The following is a 14046-nucleotide window of genomic DNA, read 5'->3' as shown; positions in this document are numbered from 1 at the left end:
CATTTTCTTTCCGTTTATAAACATGTAAGTATTACAATTTACGAGCCATTTTCTATTGTAACAAACAGAATATTAAATCATTCCAAAATATTATACATAATAAGCGAATTTTCGTATAAAAATACACAATGTGTAGCTATATACATATAATCAGGGTTTGTCCGGGAGGGGTCACTATCCAACGAGCCGGTCACCGACCCCGATGCACTTGCATTGTCGCATGCGGTACCAATTCACTTTAAAATTAGCTCTCATATTACTTACAGATATTTTTTTAATGTCTTCATTTAACTGGCTTTGTTTACAAACGTTCACATTTAATGATATAAAATATATACATATATATTAATAAATTATTTATATATATATATATATTAATTTTCGATACGAAATGTTTAATTTAAATATTTATATGTTTTTGTTGTTGTTATTGTTTTGTTGGTAACGTCTTCTGTATGTATATAGCACGTTTCAAGTCTACAATAAATCCAATACAACTATCTTGTTAAACTTGATATTTTTTTCTGTCTTTCGTCGAAACAAATCTCTTTAAAAAAATTATTATATATATATATATATTTTAATATCAACAACTAATATCGCAATGATTTCTATTTTTATAGTAAAATTTATAAACAAATGGAGAAATATTTTTACGTCTTTGAATAAAATTAATTTATTATTTTTTCGTACTACGTTTCAATCTTAATTATATCCTCTAGTATACAAAAAAACAAATTGTCATATTTTTTTCATATCATATATGACACAGTTGAGATCAATAGTCAAGAACACTCAAGATTTATGAGACCCTGAAATTTTTTTTTTATTGCTGTCCAATGCTGCTCGCTGTTCAGTTGGGTAATTAGTTACAGTACCTATATTTCAATGACGTCCGCGCTGTTTGCTTGAGTATGTCGAATACATTGCTTGCAGAAATTCTAATGCAATAGCATCGATTACATATGTATTGATATCGTATTTCATAACACGTAATGCTTTGCTCAGTTAAATGGATCACTCGCTGACGTTCACGCTGCCTCATAATACGATTAACAGTTACTTATTAGTGATTTGAAACTAACGTATCGTATATATACATACATGAATTAAAAATATAATGTTTATTATTTATTGGTATTTATTTTAGCTATTAAATAATACGAGGTATATATTTGAAATATTATATATTTTTTATGTTCATTCTGTTCAACGTAATACTTTATTAAGAAGCCGACCTTAATTGTTATAACGAGCAACGTAACCTGTTGCTGAAAAACTTTATTGCTATAATAATTTATGTAGGCGTTCACGGTTAATATTTCATTATAATTCGTTAGTTGGTTGGTAAGTGCGTTGTGTGATGTATAACTTTACTAGGTAGTAAGCGAAACTAACTAACCCTTTCAAAATAAGTGATATTGAGCAAATTGAGTTATTGATTAGTGTGTAGTGGAACAGGGCCGTCGACCCTCGGTTCGAGTGCAAGCTGCACTCGGTACTACCAGACTTAATTGAATAAATCATAACGTGTATGAACGAAATACCGTGACAAAAAATATATGAAGCATTTAAAAAGGAGGTGTAGGTCGAAATAAAATGTTATATATCAGGTATAATAAACGAGATCTGAATACCGCTAGCCGATCTACGAACAATAGTTTACCTTTCACTGTAACATTTGCTACTTATGGCGTAACTCTCGCGGAAATCGTTCGTGATGTAAGTGAAGCTGATCTCCTTTATGAAGGTAAATAATAATAGCATCGAATTAGGAGGCACTGGTGGGTATTGGGGGCCACATTCGTCCCTGGGCGTAGTGTGCCGCCGTAAGTAGGTTAACATCACGCTCGATACGCCAGCCACTATTACCGACAACCTAACCTAGATCACTGCACAGAGAGATCGCTTATGAAATCTGGCGCACACACACAGCACAACCGGCACACACAGGCCACGTTATATACACACGAGGTCTGCTGTCACCCCAACTGTACCGTCGTAGGACTGTTTTATGTGAATCATATTAAAGTTAATGCGAATACAAAATTAATGCTCTGTTAAATCGTGTCACGGTCCCGTCTCTATCAATTTCGACAGTGGCAACCTCGCCTAAACCTTACATTTGTTTTTAACTAGTTCTACCGGCGTCTTCGCTCGCTTTGTATTTGGATAATATATTTACTAAGTGATTACGTTACTCCGCTGTAAAATAAATTTAAATTGTTCGTGAAGTCGTAATATATATCTGAAAATTGTAATCAAAGTGATTTTTAAATTATTATGAAAGCACAGACATAAAACCCAAACTTTTTATTTTTTGAACGTTAAAACTTTTAGAAGATAACAAGCCAATATACCCAATATCCCACTATTCCCTCTTATATATTTCACATACATGCAGTTTCAAAAAAATATTATACAGATAGATTATTAACGTAAAACTAATAAACACGAAGTATTATTATTTACAATCACAATGTATAATTAAATTTTTAAATTGCATCCGCGGTTAGTTTGTCACGTTTCGAAGCGTTACTGTCCGTGATCCGAAAGTGTGATTTGAAAGTATTAAAGTTATTTAACAGGCATAGAAAGGTAAAATCAAAGGTCTCACGACACAGCTTCACGTTTAAATGTGCTACGATCAGATATCTGTTTACATATAATTAATTATTATAATTGAAACCCTTTAAATATATTAATTATTTTAATCGAATGCTTCGGTTGAGGATATTAGACGTGGAATGCGTTTTATCTCGAGCGATCGTCCGACAGAAGTGCGACTTCGGAACGAAAGTGAGCCGCATCTAGGACAGCGAACGTGTACAGCGCTGTTTAATGATAATGCTACATACTAACTGTTGCACGCGACTTTACACACGTCCGCACAAGCTGGGATCGCAGAAACGAATTTTGTGCTCGATTAAAGTTAATATTCTAGAATATAAGTTACGCCATCTATCGAACGTCATTTGCAAATAGAAGAATACATACATAAAATTTAGGAATAAACCATGACCTACATGATATTCTAATATGTGTTATATTATCAGCAAATCTAAATACATGTATAAAATATGATTCGCCTGGAAGAGCAACAAACATACCTACATCAATACAACTATCTATACAACATTTTTATTACATTTGTATAAAATTAATGTTCATGGAGGCTTTAAATTAAGTACGGATATAAAAGATAATTAGACTGTTTATTTTGAATATATATGCAACGAAAGTTCCACATCTCCCCGGCAACTCAGCAATCAGCCTCATGTTATATCACCAGCTCGTAACTCCTCGCCAGCCCTACCTCTAGGAAGTCCGAGCCTCTCGCTTTTCTGAAGCTATTTATTTACCAGGAAACTAAATCGAGCATTGCTTTTCAATTTGAATCTGTTGGACATGAAACAACTTTCCCGATTCTAATTGCTGTTCGCTTTCTAAAGCTGTTTTGATGTTACGATAATATCTCCCTTTAATTTAATCCTTTCCAGTTCGACGTTTCTATTCGAATTTGTAACGAATGTTCTTAATTGTTAGGTATATATTTGTTTGGATGTAAATTTATTTATTGATTCAGCATTTATTAAGTCACAGTTTTGCGATTTAATGACAGTTTGTGATAAACAAGTGTAATCTACCTCAGCGCGAGTTGTCTCAACCTACTTATTGAATGTCTCAGTTTTGTAAACGAAAATGTATCTTATTTATTAGTTCACAGAGACGTTATCTCTTTATGTATGGTTAGCGTTCTCAATCAGACAATTAGGGACCGCGTTTAATTCGTCGATGAATAATGAACCCTGTGGTTATTTTTTAAGGTATATAATTGTTCATACAATCGTTGTACGAACACATATTCTATTCAACCGTGAACCGCACCGAGGATGGTCCTGAGAGACCTCAATTTTTTTAACAAATTGGTCAATCGATGTATTATGGCCCATATATTTGAATATGTATCGCTGATAAGTATAAGAAAGTTTTATATACGAGCGTATACATTGTTGAGGACTGTTCTATAGTAGCATAGTTTATAGAGTAACGTTAAAGACGAGAACGGCTCAAGGCTCTGTGTTCATTACAAACGAGTACAATGGATATAACACTATTATAATTATCAGATACCTTATGCATTATAACTAAATAGGACATTGAAGTCGTTTAATAGAACTTTCAGATGTATGTAACGTCCTACCACATACATAGCCTAATCAAAATATCTACGTCAATTATAATGTTGGAGAGAACATCTCTCAATCAATCGACGGTGAAAATATTTATAATGTTGCTTTTTGGAAAGTAATGTGTTACAAAATCAATAAACTTTGACATTATGGCTACGTTTAATGGAAAGTTAAACGTAGCCAACTAGCGAACGAGATCTCGTCATATATATGATGTATTCTATTAGAATTTAGATTAACATGTGATTCTCACAGATACTTTCTGGTTGTTTCAGGCTTCAGCGAGACGGATTCTACATAGCTACAAAACTGTGAGTATCCTCCCCCTTTCATCTCGTACCCTCCACAGCATCCGATGTATCTCTGCCATTACGGACAGTGTCTTCTCTAATTGTGCAAGCGCTACGTAAGTCGTACCGAGCCGTTGCCCAATCGGTCGCTGAGAAGTGAGATGCATGGTGAGTTTCCCAATATCAGCATCGAGCGAGAACTGACTCGGTTTCCCAATAGAAAGTCCTCGGTGCAGGAAGCCACATGCACGTGCAGGGCTGCGGGCGACGCACTCACGTCGGTACTGTGACGTCACCGCCTCCCTGACGTCATCCCCTCGATGACGTCACCGGTCGCAGCGGCAACCGTTACGCAATAGATGCGCAGCGACTTTCCAATTTCGACAACGCTATTGTATAGCGCTTTCAAATATAATCTTACCTTCTCCCCCGTTTAGGCACTTTCATAGTTTCTCTGGACTGAAAAATGTTTCGAATGCGCGCGCGCAACACCCGGTGCACTTTCACTGAACGATCGCGTTAGATAATGGCACGATGTGAGATTTAATATCGTCCTGATTTAGAACATTAGAATGATGTTTACACTCGCATAATATTATTATGATTTCCAATAATAAATCTATATAATGCTGGTACAATCACACGTGAATGTTCTTTGATATTATAAGTAGACTATGCATGTCGTAGTTTTGACAGCTTATTTGAAAGCGGCACGCTACGCGACTCGTCCGCCACGTGAGGATTTCACTAGGACGATCGAAGCTTTCACACCATCAGACAGGCACACGAGCGACCCGCCCGACATTATGTATACATTTTTAGTTCTATCAAATATAATTGGTTAAATTGATAGCCTCTATATAATATACATACATGTATATATGAAATCGTAAATATTTTATTAGTTTATTAGGTTGTTACATTATGTATTTTTGTATGACTACCTTTTGAGTCTCGACCCCGACTTTGTTTTGGTTAAATGCCATTCATAATGAATGTATAAGATTTTGAAAGTTGTTAACTAGTCGTCTCAACTAGGTTACACATTTTCGATAAGAAAATGAAATAACTAACGAATATAAAAATGTTATTCTGGAAAATTTATATCATTGGAAGTCACATCGATATCGTTTCGGTCACGCAAAAGTTCATCCGGAACAAACATGCAAACAGTCATAATATTTCTCAAGGCTAACGATGTTCTTAGCATAACATAAATAGTTATCACTTATCAGCAATTGAGAAAACGTACGAAACGAAAAAATACATCTATACATATACATGAAACATGTTCTAAGTAGGCTAATAAGGGATAACGGTGTCACCGTTATGGTCATATTATTTAAAATAGGGTTTAATGTTCTAAACAATTGATGATCGCATAGAATATGGTAGCGTTTACATTACACAAGGAAGCGATTTGTGACGTCACAGCCGGTAATGTCACCGCGGATATGAAATTAATATTGAACGAGTTCCCGCAACGAGAGTTCATATAGAGACGGAGGCGTGTTCCGATAAAGAAAGGTCGGGCTGAAAGCTGAACACTCGACAAGAAAGTTAATCGTGGAAAGTGCGCGAGCGGATCTACGGCGGTTACTGTCACTTAAAATTTAAAATAAACCTCCGGTGAAAACTATCAAACTTATAGTATAGACGTGAGACACAAACATGTCCATTATCTATAACGCATTCCACTTTCCACTGAACTTTCCATATAGGTTTCCGTATTAATCTCATAACATTAAATTTAATGTAAACAATATACTATATCTGATGATAAGTTTGAAGTCGTTCAAAGTAGAAGTATCACTTAAGTATAGGAATAAACTGTTCTAAGTATATATATAAAGTTATTCAATGAAATGAATAACAATTTGCGTTTTCAGAATACTTCCTCGAAACGCCTGATACACAGTTATCATTGAAATTAGTTATAGATAACTATTTCTTCACTTAAACTATCTTTATTTATCTTTAGCGGTGTTATGATTTACATCTTTTGAATTTGGAATAATTTTAAGCAATTATTTTAGTTTTATTTTTTAATAAAATTTCAGATATTTCTATTTAATAATAATAATTCTATAATATTTTTAAATAGATCAGAAGTTATCAACTTCTTGGTGTTTTAGAAGAACGAACTGCGTTACGAACAAAGAGTACAGAACATTTTATATCACCTCATTAACATTATAAATATTCATTTGAAAATGGTCTCATAAAATTGTTTTTAATATATTTCTTAAGTCTATACCTAACTAACAGACTTATAGACAAAGTTATATAAAAAATATATTTTTGTATTAATTTTCATAGTAATGTAGTTTTTATTTAGACAACCGGTTCTCGAGTTCTATTTTAATTAATAAGTATGCACTTACGTCATATTATATCGAAACATGAAAGTTCAAGTGACGATCATTATAGACCAAAAAAATTAAAAGCCTTTCGATGGTAATAAATGTGTATCGTAAAGCATTTCATACATGAGCTTTCACCGGTACGGTAGAAAGGGATCGGCCAGCTGTCCTGCGGGCGCTTCGCCCTCCTCGGCCGCACGCTCCACGCTCGGAGCGAGTCTCGGATCGGTCCTCGGCCCGTCAGCCGTCAGTCGCCCCTCGCACGTCGAGCGAGCAGCACGTATCGTGGGCAAAGATATACAGCAAACATGCGGTGAAGTGAAATTGTCAAACGTGCTATACATAAGTGGTACTGAGCCGTTGTCCTGCTGGTGGGAATTTTTTTTTTTGGTTGTGAGGGACAGTGTGGATCATTCCGGTGAAGTTGGATTGTATACGATCATAATGGCCTTAGCTAGGTGAGCTATTTTTGTTGGTTCTGTCAACGCGGAACTCGTTTGTTTCGTGTGTATATTTTTTTTTTATTGATGACGGACATTTTTATATAAATCGAATAATAAAAATTTCGCTAAAACATATTTTATAAGACCCTAATAGTTAGTTGTTCGTGTACGTCGATCTGTTCTCATACATAAATATGTTTATTATATATATATATATATATATATATATATAATAAATATATATTATGATATATTAAAAAGCAACGCTGCAAATAGCGAAAGTTACTTAGCCTCGCACGCATTTTAACTTTCTTTGTTGTGTAAGCTGTACGGCAGATAGAGGGAGTCGGTCGGAGACACATTGAAATATAGAAATCAGCTTGCTTTTACAATCATACATTTTGTGACTGTTTAAAAGGGAATGTGTTTGTTTGTATGTATGTAATGTAATGTTGTACATAATGTGTTTCACGATTCTCCCCCAAATTCCCCTTCGTTAATGCGATGTCGATGCTCTATCGTCACCCTCCTTCGTTACTGTTACCCCAAAAACGGAACCCCAAAGTCGTCGGACGGCTTATATATTTAACGATACTTTTCAACTTTTATACTTTATTCTACATTATTTTCATCGCATTCGAAATTCAAGATTCATTTTTGAGTGCGTACGTTAAAGTTTTTGTAATAATTTGTTAATTTAATGTTTGTTATATTTATGTTATGTATGTATATTATGTGCCGTGGACCTGTTTGGCGTTGTTCCATAAGCAGGTAACAAAATGAGGTCGGAAACTCACTCGCGAGCTCCTAAAAGTTTTTTTGTACCACAACCTTTTTGTTACGATTCCAATTTTAAAGCTCTCCGTCCATTACATCCTCGTATGTAAGTTATTATGTTTACGACTTTTGGTACGACGTTCTGTAAAGCGTTTCATTGAATTTATAAACAGCGTGTGATAACGTTTAGACAGTGACAATATCACTCCTAAATATGATCGGAGCTGGTTTCGCAGCGGAATAATATTAGTGATGCGTGTCTCGCATACTTGAGTGTTTTATGTATCTAAACTGTGCTTTAACTGGATTCCCCTTGGTAGTGGCATGTGTATGTATGTATGTATGTATGTGTTGTATATACTAACGCTAGTCTACAATAAGGATTCGCGGGATGCGGTTCCAGAGGGCATCGGCCTCGACGTCTCAGAGGTTACATTAAAGACACAGGACGGCACTCACGAGATATTCGACTCAAAGATAATATTTAACTCTCATCACGAACGTAATGTTACCGTCCGTGTCGCTAATAAAGAAATCGCTTTAGAAAATCATCACTTCTGCCTCTCGTCGAATGCTAAATGCTAGACGTTTCATACAACTCGGGCGGCTTTTCAGATTAATAACCAGTATTTTCTCGGTTATAATTTAGTTTAGCTTTTGAAGAGCTCGCTAAAAGCTCTAGAGTTTCTCCTCCAGAAGCTCTCTTGAAGTCTATATCACTAATAAACCGAGTTCTATGTGAGAAGTAGTGGCAACGTTCGTCTCAATAAACTAATTGGTGTTTACTTAACAGCGTTGTGTATGGAATGAACATGAATGTATCCGACTTTCCTCCGTTCCGAACACTAGAAACCGGGTCGTAGCCGTAATTTGATTGTGTAGGAATAACTTGGGCGAGGTTATTTCGCAAGAGTATCATTTTAGTGACGGGGCCTCGCAGAACTGTATGATTACGTACGAATACATTCTTCGCTACTTTTTATTGTAATACTATATATATTGTGAGCTGTGAAATATATGCACATTATTTATACCTTTCTCTCTCGATCGTTTGGTGGTTTTTTTTGTCGTTGTGGTATGTTGTTTATCGTCGGCTTGAAAGCTCCCCATCATTAGAATGTCGAAGGTTTCCAGTTTCAAGTCGAGCGTGTGGCATGTTCTGGATATAGCTGAACCTTTTACCGTTTACTTTTATTTAAGAAATCGTTATTACCTATTTTTAAGTTTTATAAATCTTGTTTATGAAGAGTTTGTGAATATATTTTTTTGCAACAAGTAAATGGAAAGTGCGTCACTCGTCTCGTCTGGATGCGTAGCGGCTTCTCTTTGTTTACGATCTTGATAATAGTTTTCACAATACGTGGTATTAAGTGCATTGTTTATGTATTGACTGTACTCGTTTTCATATATATATCTTGTAGGGAAAAGTTGTTTTTGATACGTCAAACGCTTTGTTTAATGTCATAGTTTGGTTTCTTATTAATATGTGTCTTAGTACGAATCGAGGTTGTAACTTATTGGTAACTTTGTTATATTATAATAGCAGTCCAAAACCGTTGCTAACGGGCGTCGGGCGATCCTCTAAAGGCGAGGCTTCGTGTCGCAACGGTTACGTTCACCTGACCTGAACCCAACATCACTAATCTGAAAGTGCCCTCGTAATGTTTTATATTTTGTTAATCACCCGTCGCTCGTAGCTCGTCTTCTTGGGTCGCTTTGATTATTTCAAAGTTTTCTATTTGTGTAATGATTGCTCAACTTTCTAGGGGGGAAAGCGAATCAGGACGTCTCCACGCATTCCTGGCCTCTGTGTTGACCCAATTTGTTTGAGTTTGGTACGGTTGTCGGAATTGACGATATTGTAACAGCCGAATCTCGAGGTCTCAGTGACTCGTCGGGATCTATGTCAGGGTCCCCCCACATCGGCCCTACGCCCTTCACCCCCCGGCACCCCTCGACTGCCCCCGACACCCTCTGGCACCACCCGGACGCCTGCTCTGTGACGGTTGACCCGTAAAACTCGAGCATTTGTGTTCCACTCCCTTGGTCTTATTTAGTGATTTGGGGTCACCGCTTACAGTCCCAGCAGCTCGTTGTTCATATATATTAAAGTCATTTTTATCATCATGTCTATATATATATTATCAAATGTTTTCGTTTTAGCTCTCAGGTTATTTAGTACGTGATAGTACTATCGAGCCCCTCACCACAGTCTTTTTTGAGGTCGTATCGCTTCAGAGCTAATCTAGTTTTTATATCTCGAATGTTTTATCTTTTAACATTCTCCAGAATAACGGGACTGTTTCAGAGTTCGGTAACGTTCGGCATCAATTCATGGTCACATTTTATTCCGACATCAGAGTTCTATTATTTAATATGGACCTGGAACAAATGCTTAAGTGGTTAGCGACCTTCCGAAGTCACCTTCGCGATGTCGCAGGCAGTGCCGGCGTTGCCTCCACACCAATAGGAAGCGACACAGTCTCACAGATCGGTATTGGGCTTAAGGCCGCTTTCAATGTACCATCTTTTACCTTGTGCTCCTTACTGTAGTGTGACCCGAAACCTCTGGCCGCTATACTTCAATACAATCACTTTGTTTTAATATTACATTTTGATATATGTATAACATGATAAGTAAATTGCAGCCTAGTTTTTCTAACAGTCCGTTTTTTAACTCCTCCCATATTATTCAAACATACATTAACTGTGCCATTGTAATTTAGAAATCAATTTTTATCACGGAATCAAATATTACATGGTGCCTACAAATTATACGGCGTCGAAATTTTTTTTTTCAAACTTCACTCATTTGTCATTTGGGTCAAATGCATTACGTTGTCAAATCTGACCCCGTTTTTATTTTGCCGTGTACTGAATTGGTGACTGCTAGTTTTGACCTCACCATTAATATTTTGTATTTCTCTTCACTTTTTCTTTTCGTCTAATTAATATATTACAACTAATTAATGTTGAATATAGAATATTATTTTTCAAAGAGTTGTCACGTTTAAATAATATTATAACATCAACGTTCACATGTTTAATACATTCGTGAATATGATTCACAACAACGTTTAGGAAGAAATCCTCGAATAATTTTTATAACATATAAATATTAAGAAAACCTTGAGTTAAAGTTTATTTTACAGTAAACGGAAGCGTTCAAAAAACCTCGATAGATTTGGAGGTTCGCGAGTCGCCGGAGTCAATTAGCTCAGCATTGGTTAAATCCTATAAGTGAGGTCGCACGTGAGCAAACACTCGACCCGATATTAGTATATATATATTTACATTCTATTTTTCTGTTAGTGAACATTAACAATATAATGTTTTCCGTCGACTGTTCACCGTACACTGAACAGTGTACAGTGAACAGCGCGGCCTCAACCGAGTTTCGTGGATGCTTTCTCGATCGAACCGGGTCGCGATCTCGATGCTGCTGCCGCTGTGACGATTGCAGCGATTACACACACATACACACACATTCAAAACGAACGCACACATTGATAATTACGTAGTGTTCGTTATGAGCACGCGCACACACCCACGGATATCGACGTGTCAGGGCTAGAAAATATTTTAATAAGATCTCCTTTGTATTATTTACAGACTATATTACATTATATTGTGCTGTCTATGTGATAGTGTGTACGAAAGTCTGTAGGTGCAAAAAATGCTCTAACTTCATACATGTGTATGTATTTATGTATATATATTTTTGTTCTAATCTCAGTTGTCTGGTTATTAGTATAGTATGTATATTTTTACCATCAAGGTTCGCCTGATTCGTTCGTCCGTGACGTCATTGTGATTTTTCAAAGCCATTTTGCATAGCAAAAGCTTGACCGAAAAATGTGATGGTAATACTCGCTTTGTTACAGGAGTTTAGCATTTTACTAAGAATGTGAGCATTACGGCCTCCAAACTATTTTTGTTGCGAAGGATATTATCAACATTTTTCGTGAGATCTAGTGAGGTCAGATTTAAAGATAACTATCAGAAGAGCTGAAAAAAAAAACATTCATAATGCATGAATAATGATGTTGACTATAAAAAGTTATTCATGCCTAAGATCATGTTGACACTTACATTGGGTAAAAATATAATGTTCTGTAATGTATAGGTCTTAAATAAAAGAAAGTAAAAAAAATTAATAGTATAGAATGTGAAGGATTGTATGATGGTTGATTTCTGTACCAAGAGCAGTTTTATCTGATTGGTCTTAAGGCATCGTCCACCGGATATACGTTTGCGCTATTTAAATGTGCCGACCCTCATGTTTGAGGAAGTAGGGTCGCAGCTTACATCGGACAAGAGTCAAGGTCCCGCCAATCCATTAGGGCTCTCATGAGGTCACACCGGAACGACTAACGGTAACGGTCCCAGCAGCGATTCGCGAACAGTTTCCATGTTCATTTTACTACAATGTTGTGTGTACTGTGTAACAGATTCCACTAGGGCCGAGGTGGCACAGTTTCTAGCGAGTCTTATAAATCACTCCGTCCCACTTATATCACCGTCACCTCTTACAGCTTATGCCTCAACTACAAAGCGCATGTATTGCCAAATATCTTTTGTCCGTTCTCAACTTAATGTGTGTTATGTAAAATGTACTGTTTGTATTTAAAGCGTGTTAACCGCCGTGTAAGAGTTAATAGTTTCAAAACTCCTATATGTTTGGGTAATAATAATATCGGCATTTCCCGTCGGTTATAAATGACCAAATGTTCTCTGTAATTTTGGCCGCTTTTAATTCGCTGATGTCCTTGACCTTGAGTCGTCTTCCGCATTATGTTATCCTCGTCTTACGCCCGTCATAATATATATATATATATATATTTTTGACAACAGAATTGTTCCTAACTTACATTAACTATACTATATTTGACGTATTTGCTTTCTAGGTATAATCAGCAAACCGCGCGCTCCTCTTGGTTGAAGTACGTAAAGAATTTAATTATTTAAATATTAATTATATATTTATATATGAGTATTAAATAAAATATTTTGTGTACATGAACGAATATTGATAAGAAAAATGTCACTTCCTTATTATGATTGGACATAAATGTATTTTTATATCTACTATCTGTATTATCTGGAATCTAGATAATCTAAGGTTGTATGAACGTTGTATTTGTTCCGAAGATTTTATATTGTACTAATATTTCCTTGGCACGTAGATAACTCGCATAACTCTAGAGTCTAGAGCGGACCGCTGTTTACATACCAATAGATCGTATTGCGAACACGCCTTTAATACACTGAAGCATATAACAATTACGTTTGTTTATAATTAATCATAATTTAATTTGAATTACTCATGAATTACAATATTATGTAATGTAAGTGGAATTATATATTTTTCAATCTTTTTTAAATGTCGTGTAAGTGTGAGTTGTGACGTAGGTGATCGTAGAGCGAGCCGTAACCGGAGGTTACATCGGCAGTTTCCTTAACACAGCCAGCGTTGGAACTTGAGATAAGATTTACTTTACAAATATTAAAACAGGAAACATTAAATGATGCTGTATTCGATCTTTTATAGCACTAGAATTATACTTTCGTCTGTTTGTAATAGTTACTTATATTGAGATTCTATTTAAAGAGAATTATTATGACACTAAACGGCTATAATATATGTAATGTTTGGTGAAAACCATTGTATAACCATCTCTGTGACACGTCAGCGCCGCCTCGTATTATGAAACTGGTGTATATATGAATATATATATTTTCCTGTATATACATCATGGTGAAGGTCATTGTTATATCAATAGCTAGCGATGTTCGCGTATCTGTTCCGCGTTAATACATACGTATTATTAAACATATATATAGATATAAATACATGTCTGTGTTTTAAAGAAATACTCTGATAAGATTATGGATAAAACGCGTTCTACACGGTTTTAGATTCCTGTTAATATGTTTATTGTACAAGTTTTGTCTGCGACCTCGTCTATATCAATTCTGG

At 35.7% G+C, this 14046-nt stretch overlaps 1 protein-coding gene across 4 annotated transcripts in view; it reads left to right on the top strand.

Annotated features, from left to right (window-relative positions):
* Positions 1-14046, top strand: part of LOC116766694 (protein roadkill) — a 33372-nt gene that overhangs the window by 5997 nt on the left and 13329 nt on the right. The window contains exons 2-3 of one of the 4 annotated variants that reach the window (XM_061521695.1): positions 4469-4504; positions 12974-13009. Coding sequence is in view for 2 of the 4 variants with exons in the window: in XM_032656730.2 (XP_032512621.1) it covers positions 7291-7304; positions 12974-13009 (50 nt within the window). In the remaining 2 variants the exon portion in view is untranslated. Of the gene's footprint in view, positions 1-4468; positions 4505-7084; positions 7305-12973; positions 13010-14046 lie in introns of those variants that run through there. The other 3 variants (XM_032656730.2, XM_032656732.2, XM_032656731.2) reach the window with 3 other exon arrangements.

This window comes from Danaus plexippus, chromosome 10 (assembly GCF_018135715.1).
Source record: "Danaus plexippus chromosome 10, MEX_DaPlex, whole genome shotgun sequence".
Lineage (NCBI taxonomy): Eukaryota > Metazoa > Arthropoda > Insecta > Lepidoptera > Nymphalidae > Danaus > Danaus plexippus.
This window is presented reverse-complemented; position numbering and strand designations above follow the sequence as displayed.